General features: G+C 41.9%; 1 protein-coding gene across 1 annotated transcript; it reads right to left on the bottom strand.

Moving 5' to 3' along the window:
• Window positions 1–637: 637 nt before the first annotated feature.
• LOC138881591 (uncharacterized) lies at window positions 638–11,561 on the bottom strand. Its single transcript, XM_070161826.1, has 5 exons — window positions 11,432–11,561; window positions 8,157–8,218; window positions 1,915–2,511; window positions 1,396–1,641; window positions 638–1,321 (listed from the first exon to the last, which is right to left on the bottom strand). The coding sequence occupies exons 1-5, from the start codon at window positions 11,559–11,561 to the stop codon at window positions 638–640; spliced, it is 1,719 nt and encodes a 572-aa protein (XP_070017927.1).
• Between the last annotated feature and the right edge of the window lie 1,072 nt (window positions 11,562–12,633).

The following is a 12,633-nucleotide window of genomic DNA, read 5'->3' as shown; positions in this document are numbered from 1 at the left end:
CAGGCTTGAATTTTCTGAGCTTTTGCTTTACCGGTGGACATATTGCATCAGTTGGCAGTTTCTGAGCCACAATGGACGTACTCAGACCAGTCAAGTCATCATACGACCAGGCGAATATGTCCTTATACTCTTTTAGGAATTCTGTATATTCTTTCTTCTTTGACGGTGATAGGTGAATGTTGATTCGTGTTTCCTTAACGTTTTTCGCATCTCCCAGGTTGACAATCTCGGTCTCGTCCAGGTTGGACTTAGGTCTGTTCTCAAAGTTCTCAACTTCTTTGACAATCTTGTCATGTATGTCATCTTCCTCTGAATCAATATCCGTTTGTTGCGTTGTCTCATTGCACGTCACAGTCATTGGTTCATCAAGACAAGTAATAGTAATACTGTATAAGTAATGTAATGAGAGAAAATGATAACAATGAGTGTTGATTCATAAGAAAAGTCAAAATGCTTTGATAAATTTCATAACTGTTTTGAACATTGAAGATCTTGTTGCCGGAATTGAAAATGCAAAAAGTAAATCATTTAGTAAAGACAATGGATAATGCTTGTTTTAGCTTTGCTACCCCGAGGCACGTCGGACTTTGGTTGTCCTGATGGTCCAATTCTTGAGATAGACCCCTCTGCTCACAGCTTATATGGAAGGGACTTCCTCCCCCTCCTCCTCGAGAATAACACAAAAGTCCATATCATCGTCCCCTAAAAACAAATTCTTCACTACTACAAGTGCTTCTTCTTCATCTGACCCATAAATGATGTCGACCAATTGGAAGGTCTGCTCCAGATGCGGTATTGGTTGCTCTAAAGGGTAGTAAGGACCGCGCCATGGTGGCGACCAGTTGTTGAACTCTTCCCAGATGTAATCATATCCCAAACCGAAGGTAGTGCCATGCGTCTTGAGTTTTGTGGGTTTAGAGATTCCCTGAAGGTTCTTGCCGAGCCCCTTGCCAGGTTCATACCCACTCCAATTCAGTATACTCTCGATTTTGTTCTCCCACCATTTGTCCTTGTCAACAACATTCAACCGTTCAATGTGATGGTAACTTTCTCCACCTAGCTTCCTTCTTCTTTCGATCGCCAGAATGGTCTGGCGACTGTATATAGGATTGCTATCGTCGCCGTGAATGATCACCTCTTGGTGATTCCATTTGAATTTTACCGCCTGATGCAGCATTGATGCTACGGCCCTAGCGGAATGAATCCATGGTTGTCCTAGCAGCAAGTTGTAAGATATCGGTACATCTATCACCTGGAAATCAACCTCGAACCAGGTTGGTCTCATCTGTAGGCATAGACTAATCTCACCAATGGTGGACCTCTGAGAACCATCAAAAGCTTTCACATTGATTGCTTTATCTCATGCAGTCCTTTACCCAGCTTCTGATGTGTTACCAGCGGACAAATGTTGAGACTGGAACCTCCATCGATCAGGATTCTGGTGATGAAATAATCCTCACATTGCACGGTGTTATGCAGTGCCTTGTTGTGCCCCAGCCCTTTAGGTGGTAGCTCGTCTTCATGAAAGGTGATCTTATAGCTTTCCAGAACTTTTCCTACCATGTTAGCCATTTCCCCACCAGTGATGTTACTTGGCACGTATGCCTCACTTAGCACCTTTAACAGAGCATTCTTGTGTGCCTTAGAATTTTGCAGCAAAGCGAGAATGGAGATTTGTGCTGGCGTTTTGTTCAATTGGTCGATGACCTAATATTCCTTGGCCTATATTTTCCTCCTAAAGTCGTCCGAACCTGTCTCAATGAGGGGTGGCCAATTAGAGGCCTGCTTGCTTGATTCAACTAGATGTTCAGGGGTATAGACTCTACCGGTTCTTGTCATACCCTGTGCTGCAACAGTTTCTTCAATCCTGACCTTGCCCTTCCTTCTTGCCTCGGTTGTGTAGTCCTAAGGTACAGTTTTTATATAGAATGGTGTCATGGCAGACATCGCTACTGGGATCAGAGCGGCTATCCTCACTTCGAATGGAACCTGTGCCTTGGGTGGCAAGACTGCAACCTCAAATGGTGCGGGTGCATTTGCTGGAGACACGAATTCAACCTTAATTGGCGTCGATGTCTTTGCGGATGGTATTGTTTCAAACTCAAGTGGTACAGACATATTCACCTCAGCGTCCTCAGATGGATGGAACTGGACTATGATTGGATTGAGAGTGACTGCTAGCTTCTTTGGGTCATCACCTTCTGCGATCAACCCGATTGATCCCTTGTGATCCCAATCATCCTCTATTTCAATCATGTGGATACCTCCACCCTTATGGTCTGGCAGAGGGTTGTTGCGGACGTTTGGAGAGGGTTCCTTTGCCATAATGATCTTGTTATCAATCAAGGACTGTATCTTGTCCTTCAAGGAGCGACATTCATCGATGGTGTACCCTTTCATGCCGGAGTAGTATGCACAGGATTTTTTTGGGTTAACCCACTGAGAAGGGTTCTCAGGGGTTGCAGTAGGGATGAGAGTGACATAACCAACAACTTTGAGCTTCTCATATAGCTGGTCAATGGGTTCAGCGATGGCGGTATATTGTTTTGGAGGTCTGCGATCAAAATTTGGTCGAGGTCTAGGGAAGTTTTGGCGTGCAGGGGGTGATTGTTAATGGGATGGTTGAGCATTATAGGTTTGGTATACATTGTCACACCTCCTTTTACCTACCCCGAAAGGGTATAAGGGAGTTTTTTCCAATTTAAGTGACAACCGAAACGGGATTATTTATTAAAATCAAAGTCGCCACTTGGAATAATTTATGGTGTCCCAAGTCACCGGTTAATATCCCGAATCGAGGAAGTTTGACTCTATTTGCGGTCCGCGAACACAGAAATCCGGGTAAGGATTTTGTTAACCCGGGAGAAGGTGTTAGCACTCCCGAGTTCCGTGGTTCTAGCACGGTCGCTTTGATCATACTTGGCTTAAACAAATTGTTTAATTACTGATTTTAGAACCTACGTGCATTTGCCTCTTTTAATTAAGAAATTATCTTGAAACGGGTCACGCGTACGTGTACCCGTTTGTAAGGCGCGTTAAAAATCATGTCACGCGAATGTGTCCACAATTAATAATGCTTTATTATATTGAAAAAGTTTGAGCGAAGTTGCGCGAACGCATACTCCGGTTTTGTTTTTAGAAATCGTAATCATGTCACGTGAACGTATCCACAACCACGATAGTATATTAAACATGCCCAAAGCAGACTACGAACATTTGTCATTTTTATATCTAAATTATGAAATTAATATGAGGGCCATGAATGATTAAATGATGGATGGCACACCTCGGACTATACGGACTAAATTTAATTAGCGTCCTATTAAAACAAATTCATTATGAAGAAAATTTTATCGAAGTTGCGCAAACGCATACTCCGAGTTGGTTTTTAATTAGAATCGTAACTATGTCACGCGAACGTGTACACAATTACGATAATAAATTAAATGCGCCTAGAAGTATGCTAGCGATATGAACTAACTAACTCAGTTAAATTATATTGATAAAGAAAATAAATTTTACAATATCCGAAAATAAAACATGAGTACACTTAATACATGTCCTATTCAATGCATAAACTGTGTCCAAAACCCAGATTTCAATTGATTCCAATTTACGAGATATATGTCGACCCATCAATCCAGTTAAATGAAACAACCAAAATTGATAATTAATATAAACTTTAAGAACTATCATTACTGCAAACTTCAAGAATGTCTACTACTACATAATTTCAAAAACATGTATTACTCTACCAAAAGGGGACAATAGAAATTAATATTACCAGATTTGCGACAAAATTGAACTCCAAAATTAACAACGTGGAAAAAGAAAAGAAGGAACATTACCTGACTGAAGCAATATCAAACTTGCAACATATAAATGTCCTTTATAAAAGTTGAATAGCAGTTACTACAACACGTCCACATAAGATCGAAAAGAAGTTCCTCGTCATTGCATGGGAAATTGGAAATGACGTTTGGGTGGTTGGATTAGAAGAATGAAGAGAAGGAGCTGCCATGGCTACTTGCTCCAAGCTAATGGAGGAAACAACAAAAGCAAGCAAACAAGGCCACAGATCTCAAATGGCGACCTCGTCCGCGAAACTATAACGATTCAAACTAGTAAAATGCTAAATGATGTTCAATCTGTTTTATTAATCCTTTCAGAAGCAAATACAAGCCAACTAAGTGACTCAAACTCGACTAAAAGACTGAGATGGCCACAATAACACTACTACAAACCATGGACGGGAACCAACGGCCGACGGCGAACTCGAACAGACTCGCAAACAACTCCAATATTCAATCAAAACCCATCATTTTGAAGTCGTTTCTTGCTGCTGGAGTCTGTGTTCTTGTGTGTGTGTGTGTTGGGTTCAGAGAAGGCGAAAACGAAGAACGGAGGGTCGTTTGGTATTTCTCGTTGTTGAAGAGGACGATCGCCCGGGGGGGGGGGGGGGGTCTAGGATTTAGGAGTCTGCGGCGGATCTCATCTCTTCAGGTAGGTCTCTAGGGTCTAGAGTCTTTTGTTTTATAGGGTTTTTTAGGTTAGGGGTATGAGCTTGGGAATTATGGGCTAGGTCCAAAAATTAGGCTTAAAAATGGGTTGCTCGAGCCCAAGTTTTATTCTTTCCCCGCGAACGAGACTAAAAATATGATCTCATTTATTAATTAATCCTACTTAAGTAAAATAACTATTAAAATAAGACTGACCGTTAAAACAAAACTATTTTTGGTATTTTTCAAGATCATATAAAAATAAAAATAAGGTACTATTCTTGTATTTTTTATTTAAATTTATGAAAGATACGTAAGCTAAAATATTTTTGTAATTTTTATTTTTTGTGACGAAAATAAAGTAAAAGGGTCAAAATTAATTAAAATAGCGATGTTAGGCCTAAACTAAACATTTACATGCGAAAATATGAAAAATCTTGGGGATGGTCAAAAATCATATGTCTACAGCTGCCCATCTTTGAGTGGAAATACGAAGTATTTTCAGACAAAGAACGACTAGACAGGTTTTTTGACCCGACCCTTATTTAGGAAGACCAAAACTAAGAGAAAGGAGAATGTACCAAGCCCTGGTATCTGAGCTGCCTACATATACTTAGCTATAAAGGAATCAGGCCACGTGTAGTTCAGAAGTGAGTGAGATGATGGAGTATACCGAGATGGAGAGCCGATTGAGGTGCCGTCGAGGTTTCGGTCCGCGGTCCTGTTATTACATCAAAATCAAAAAAAGTGAAAATGACTAACTAAGCCTGTCAACTATGAGTTACAAGATTCCTATCTATAAGTCTATTGAATCTTGATTTTGAGTCTTGAATGGTTCTTCATGCAGAAATTGGATTTGAACCTTGACGCTTGCTAGTTGTAGGTGCTAGTTCATTCTTCTTCAGCTTTTCGGCCCAAAACTGGACATCCCATGCTTGTAACTTCAGTCATGTCTTGAGCAGCTCACATTTTCATCAACTTCTGCATCTGGATTCACTTCTTGCCTTTCCTTTTTTTTTATTCTGAATTGTGACTAACTTCCGTTGATCATCTCGGACTGTTGACTCGTATTCTTGTCGTGAGCTTCTTTCATTGTTGACTTGAATTGCATTCTGAAGTGAATTCTCTTATTCTCCAGGTAGGCGCCTGATTGCCAATATTCGAACTGTCTTCCTTTGAACATTGCTACTTTTCCTTTGTTCTCCAGGTGGGATCCTGATTTCTAACACTTGTAATGTTTTTCCCTTGACTCGTTTTCCCTTTGTTCTCCAGGTGAGCTCCTGATTGCTGAACTTGAACCATCTTCCTTTGAACATTGTTGCTTCCCTTTATTCTCCAGGTGGGCTCCAGATTACCAACATTTGCACTGTTTTTCCTTGAGACTTGAACTGTTTCCCTTTATTCTCCAGGTGACTCCTGATTTCCATCACTTGAACTGTTTCTCCTCGAAACTTGAACTGCTTCCCTTTGTTCTCCAGGTGGGCGCCTGATTACCAACAGTTGAATTGCTTTCCCTTTGTTCTCCAGGTGGGCTCCTGATTTCCAACACTTGACTTGCTTTCCCTTTGTTCTCTAGGTGGGCTCCTGATTTCCAACACTTAAACTGCTTTCCCTTTGTTCTCCAGGTGAGCTCCTGATTTCTGACACTTGAACTGCTTTCCTTTTGTTCTCCAGGTGGGCTCCTGATTTCAAACACTTGAACTGTTTTCCCTTTGTTCTCCAGGTGGGCTCCTGATTTCCAACACTTGAACAGCTTCTCCTAGAAACTTGAACTGCTGCCCTTTGTTCTCCATGTGTGTGCCTGATTACCAACACTTGAATTGTTTTTCCTTTGTTCTCCAGGTGGGCTCCTGATTTCCAACACTTGAATTGCTTTCCCTTTGTTCTCTTGGTGGGCTCCTGATTTCCAACACTTAAACTGCTTTCCCTTTGTTCTCCAGGTGGGCTCCTGATTTCTGACACTTGAACTGCTTTCCCTTTGTTCTCCAGGTGGGCTCCTGATTTCCAACAGCCTTCCCTTTGTTCTCCAGGTAGGCTCCTGATTTCCAACACTTGAACTGCTTTCCCTTTATTCTTCAGGTGGGCTCCTGATTTCCAACACTTGAACTGTTTTCCCTTTGTTCTCCAGGTGGGCTCCTGATTTCCAACACTTGAACAACTTCTCCTTGAAACTTAAACTGCTGCCCTTTGTTCTCCAGGTGGGCTCCTGATTTCCAACACTTAAACTGCTTTCCCTTTGTTCTCCAGGTGGGCTCCTGATTTCCGACACTTGAACTGCTTTCCCTTTGTTCTCCAGGTGGGCTCCTGATTTCCAACACTTGAAATGCTTTCCCTTTGTTCTCCAGGTGGGCTCCTAATTTTCAACACTTGAACAGCTTTTCCTTGAAACTTGAACTGTTGCCCTTTGTTCTCCAGGTGGGCGCCTGATTACCAACACTTGAATTGCTTTCACTTTGTTCTCCAGGTGGGCTCCTGATTTCCAACACTTGAATTGCTTTCCCTTTGTTCTCCAGGTGGGCTCCTGATTTCTAACACTTAAACTGTTTTCCCTTTGTTCTTCAGGTGGGCTCTTGCTTTCCGACACTTGAACTGCTTTCCCTTTGTTCTCCAGGTGGGCTCCTGATTTCCAACACTTGAACTGCTTTCCCTTTGTTCTTCAGGTGGGCTCTTGATTTCCAACACTTGAACTGCTTTCCCTTTGTTCTCCAGGTGGGTTCCTGATTTCCAACACTTGAACTGCTTTCCCTTTGTTCTCCAGGTGGGCGCCTGATTGCCAACACTTGAACTGCTTTTCCTTTGTTCTCCAGGTGGGCGCCTGATTTCTGAACTTGAATTGTTTTCCCGTGCTCTCCAGGTGGGCGCCTGATTGCTGAACTTGAATTGTATTCTCCCTGTTCTCCAGGTGGGTGCCTGACCGCTGAACTTGAATTGTATTCTAGTGCTCTCCAGGTGGGCGCCTGATTGCTGAACTTGAATTGTATTCCCGTGCTCTCCTGGTGGGCGCCTGATTGCTGAACTTGAATTGTATTCCCGTGCTCTCTAGGTGGGCGCTTGATTGCTGAAATTGAATTGTATTCTCCATATTCTCCAAGTGGGTACCTGATTTCAACAAAAATAGACAAAACAAAGAAAATTTTCTGCCCCAGTTTGGTAGTTGGGCACATATGTGAGTGTTAAACTGAATTATTTTACCAAATATTACTAAGAATTTGAAAGCTAGGTCCCGTTATCTAGGAGGGTCCTGACAGCTCCTAGTTAAACGACAGTTTTAAATCTAAATTACATCTTCTAAAGGTATTACTTCCGCTACATCTTGTTATCTAAGAACGTCTTAAAGCTACATCCCATTATCCAAAAGGGTCGTGAAAATCACAAGTCAAGTTTTATCTTAGGAGTGACTATTTTACGGCTAAATTATATTTCCCTACACCAGAACTTACGCAAAAGTTTGTTATCCAATGGAAATTTTAATGCTAGGTCTCATTATTCAGGAGGATCCTAACAACTCTTAATTAAGTCCTATCTTAAATATGCCAACTTTGAAACCAACTTATATTCCTTGGGGTACATTTATGCTAGATTTTGCTATTCATGGTTGTTTTGCATTTTAAACTAGGTCCCATTTTCCAGGAGGGTCCTGAAAATCAAAAGTCAAACCTGTCTGGTGCTTGCTTTTCCCCTACGGAAGGTTTCTCCGAAACAATCGAAACTTTTTGCCCCTGTTTCAATCAAAGAAAAATCTTGTCAGTTTAAAATATGGTAGTTAGTTTGTGACACTCTTGCTGAAAGTGGCCTCCCCGTTGTCGTGCTTTGTTTTGACTGACTACCCTGAACTGGCAAGAACCGCTTGACTTCCCGGCTGACTTTCAAACCCCCATGACTTTGGATGACCCGAGTGTTCTATACCCGAACCGTTGTTTCACACCTCTGACCCCTTTAACTGAACCTCTGTATCTCCCGTGAAATTACTAAATCATTCCGCCGATGGAACTTTTGCTGGCACTTTATCCCACTTTACATCATGCTATCTTTAGTATGTTCTGGCCACACTATGCTTTGCAATTTTTTGAAGTTGGTAGTGAGGTTTGAAATCCTTTCTTATTTGCTTAACCAAGACTGACATTGAAACGTCTTAGAGAAATGAAACCCAAAAGAACTGAAATGCAATGACCCTGAGAGTTAAGGATAAAGGAAATCCAAAACTGGATGACTTGCTAAAAAGGAAAAAAGGAAAGAGACTTATCTGAGCAGAACAGCTGGTTCCAATGATCGTGACATGCATTTCGAATTAATCGGCCCAATCTGTCCAACCACTCAACTTTCAGTTGCCATACTTCGTTGCCCCTGAGTTTTCATAACCTGACTTCTTCGCCAAAACCTTGACCTTGTTCGGCCTGTGGTGCCCTGAAGGGTTTTTACCAACAAGCCTCTCTCATTTGTTCATCTCTCAACTCACTTTCGCCTTACGGTGCCCGTGAGGGTTTTCACCAATAAGGCTCTCTCCATTTCGATTTCTCTCAGCTCCCGCCGCCTTATGGTGCCCGTGAGGGTTTTCACCAATAAGACTCTCTCATTTTCAACATTTTTCTGCTTGGACCAGAGTGTTGCCCCTGATATGCATTACCTCTCCTTGCTTGACTTGGCATTTCTCGAAGACTGATTGGAAGGTCTTTCTTTGGGACCATAATGTGGGCTTTTGGATAGGGTTAGAAAGAAAGGGTATCAAAGGCTCAAAACAATTCAAGTGGGTTCAAAATTACAACTTTTGGAATCAAATTTCTTGCAACAACCACAACTTCTGCCCCAGTTTCTTTGCTTGGGGACTTTTGGGATTTTATTTTGATGGGACCGAACCGTGAAGCTGCCTACGTATCCTAAAAAGGAATCAGGTCGATCGTAGTTCATGTCATACAAGTTGCTTTGTTGTTGTGACTTTTCCTTTTCTTTTCCTTTCTTTTTCTTTTCTTCTTTCTTTTTTTTCTTTTTGTTCTTTTTGTTGTTTTGTTGTTTTGTTTTTTCTTTCTCTTTTTCTTTTCTCTTTTTCATTCTTTTCTTTTCTCTCCTTTTCCTTTATTTATCTTTCACTCCTGTGTTTCTGATCTCTGCTACTGATTCCGAAAGAGGGGTATGAAATGAAATAAGGCTCAAAGGGGTAACAAAGGATAAATTATTTAGATAGCAGAACAAAATGCCTTCGTCATTCCAATCTTCAAAATATGCCAAGTACAAACAAATACAATTTAACCAAAGAAAATCATACATAGTATCTCTTGACTGCATCGGAATTGATGGTCATCTCTACACACTTGCCTTCTATATCTGTTAAATACAAAGCACCATTGGACAACACTCTTGTTATGATGAACGACCCTTGCCAGTTTGGGGCGAACTTGCCTTTTGCTTCAGCCTGATGAGGAAGGATGTGTTTTAATACTAACTGACCCACTTCAAACTTCTGTGGACGCACCTTCTTATTATATGCTCTTGCCATTCTCTGTTGATACAACTGGCCATGACACACTGCTGCTAATAATCATCAATTCTGGCCTCAGCAATAATCCGAAGGGATGGGATTTCAACTTCCGCGGGTATCACTACTTCCGTTCCATATACCAACAAATAAGGAGTTGCCCCTACTGAAGTACGAACAGTAGTGCGATAACCCAACAATGCAAAAGGCAACTTCTCATGCCATTGCCTGGAACCTTCCACCATTTTCTGAAGTATCTTCTTTATGTTCTTGTTAGCTGCCTCGACTGCTCCATTTTCCTTAGGGCGATATGGGGTGGAATTACGATGTGTAATCTTAAACTGTTGACACACCTCTTTCAATAAATGACTGTTGAGATTAGCACCGTTATCTGTGATGATCACTTTTGGGATCCCGAACCGACAAATGATATTTGAGTGCACAAAATCGACCACTGCTTTCTTGGTCACAGACTTGAATGTTTTGGCTTCAACCCACTTGGTGAAATAATCAATGGCCACCAGAATAAACCTGTGCCCGTTGGACGCTGCTGGCTCGATTGGTCCAATGAAATCCACGCCCCATGCAATAAAAGGCCATGGTGCAGAAATTGTGTGCAATTCAGATGGTGGAGAATGAATCAAATCTCTGTGCACTTGGCACTGATGACACTTGCGCACGAAACTTATACAATATCGCTCAATAGTGAGCCAATAATAACCTGCTCGGAGAATCTTCTTTGCCAGCACGTACCCACTCATATGCGGTCCAAAGAATCCAGAATGTACTTCGGTCATGATAGCCATGGCCTTTCTAGCATCTATGCATCTCAACAGTCCAAGATCCGGAGTCCTTTTGTACAAAATCCCTCCACTGAAGAAAAATTCGCTTGCCAACCGCCGAATTGTTCTCTTTTGATCACCTGTGGCTTGTACTGGATATACCCCCATCCTGATATATTCCTTGATATCATGAATTCAAGGCTCACCATCAAGTTCTTCTTCCACCACATTACAGTAAGCATGCTGATCATGGACCTGAATATGCAAAGGGTCCACATAACCCTTGACTAGATGATGTAACATTGATGCTAAGGTAGCCAAAGCATCGGCAACCTCATTATTGATCCGTGGAATATGCCTGAACTCTACTGGTCGAAACCGTTGACAAATATCATGCAAACATTGCCGGTACGGTATGAGTTTTAAATCCCGTGTTTCTCATTCCCCTTGGATCTGGTGTACCAGAAGGTCCGAGTCTCCCAAGACCAAGACTTCCCGGACACCCATGTATGTGGCCAACCTCAAACCCAAAATTCATGCTTCGTACTCGACCATGTTATTAGTGCAATAGAAATGAAGCTGAGCCGTAATAGGATAGTGTTGCCCTATTTTGGAAATAGGTACAGCCCCTATCCCGACGCCTTTCATGTTAGCAGCTCCATCAAAGAAAAATTTCTAACCTGGCTCTCCAACTAGTTCCAACTCATCAACATGCATTACCTCTTCATCAGGGAAGTAAGTCTTCAAAGGCTCATATTCCTCATCCAATAGGTTCTCATCCAAATGGTCGGCCAATGCTTGGGCTTTCATTGCAGTCCGGGTCACATAGACAATGTCAAATTCATTGAGCAAAATCTGCCACTTTGCGAGCCTCCCTGTGGGCATAGGCTTCTGAAAGATATACTTTAATGGATCCAAACGAGAGATGAGGTAAGTAGTGTAAGATGACAAATAATACTTCAGCTTCTGTGCCACCCAAGTTAGGGCGCAACATGTCTTTTCAAGGTGAGTAAACTTAACCTCATAGGATGTGAACTTCTTGCTGAGATAATAGATGGCCTGCTCCTTCCTGCTGGTAATGTCGTGTTGACCCAACACACAACCAAACGAATTGTCCAAAACCGTCAAATACAGAATCAAAGGTCTCCCTAGTTCTGGTGGCACCAACACAGGTGGGTTTGAAAAGTACCCCTTTATCTTATCAAATGCTTCCTGACACTCATCTATCCACTTGACCGCAGCATCCTTCTTCAACAGTCTGAAGATAGGCTCACAAGTTGTTGTAAGCTGAGCAATAAACCTGCTGATTTAATTCAACCTCCCTAATAGACTCATTACCTCAGTCTTGTTCCTTGGGGGTGGCAATTCTTGGATAGCTTTGATCTTTGGCGGGTCCAATTCAATACCTCAATGGCCGACTATGAATCCCAACAATTTTCCAGATGGCACACCAAATGCGCATTTTGCAGGATTGAGCTTAAGATTGTACCTACAAAGCCTTAGGAAGAATTTTCTCAAATCTCTGACATGATCAGACTGCTTTCTAGACTTTATGATTACATCATACACATAAACCTCGATCTCCTTATGTATCATGTCGTGGAATGTGGTTGTCATTGCCCTCATGTAAATTGCCCCAACATTTTTCAAACCGAAAGGCATGACCCTGTAGCAGTATGTTCCCTATGGCGTGATGAATGCTATCTTCTCTGCATCTTCCTCATCCATTAGGATCTGATGATAGCCCGCATAGCAATCCACAAAAGACCCAATCTCATGTTTGGCGTAATTGTTAATCAGAATGTGGATATTAGACAGTGGAAAGTTGTCCTTGGGACTCACCTTGTTGAGATCACGGTAATCAACACACACCCTGGTCTTG

This window comes from Nicotiana sylvestris, chromosome 11 (assembly GCF_000393655.2).
Source record: "Nicotiana sylvestris chromosome 11, ASM39365v2, whole genome shotgun sequence".
Lineage (NCBI taxonomy): Eukaryota > Viridiplantae > Streptophyta > Magnoliopsida > Solanales > Solanaceae > Nicotiana > Nicotiana sylvestris.
Note: the sequence above shows the minus strand (reverse complement) of the source record. Positions and strands in the feature narration are given on the sequence as shown.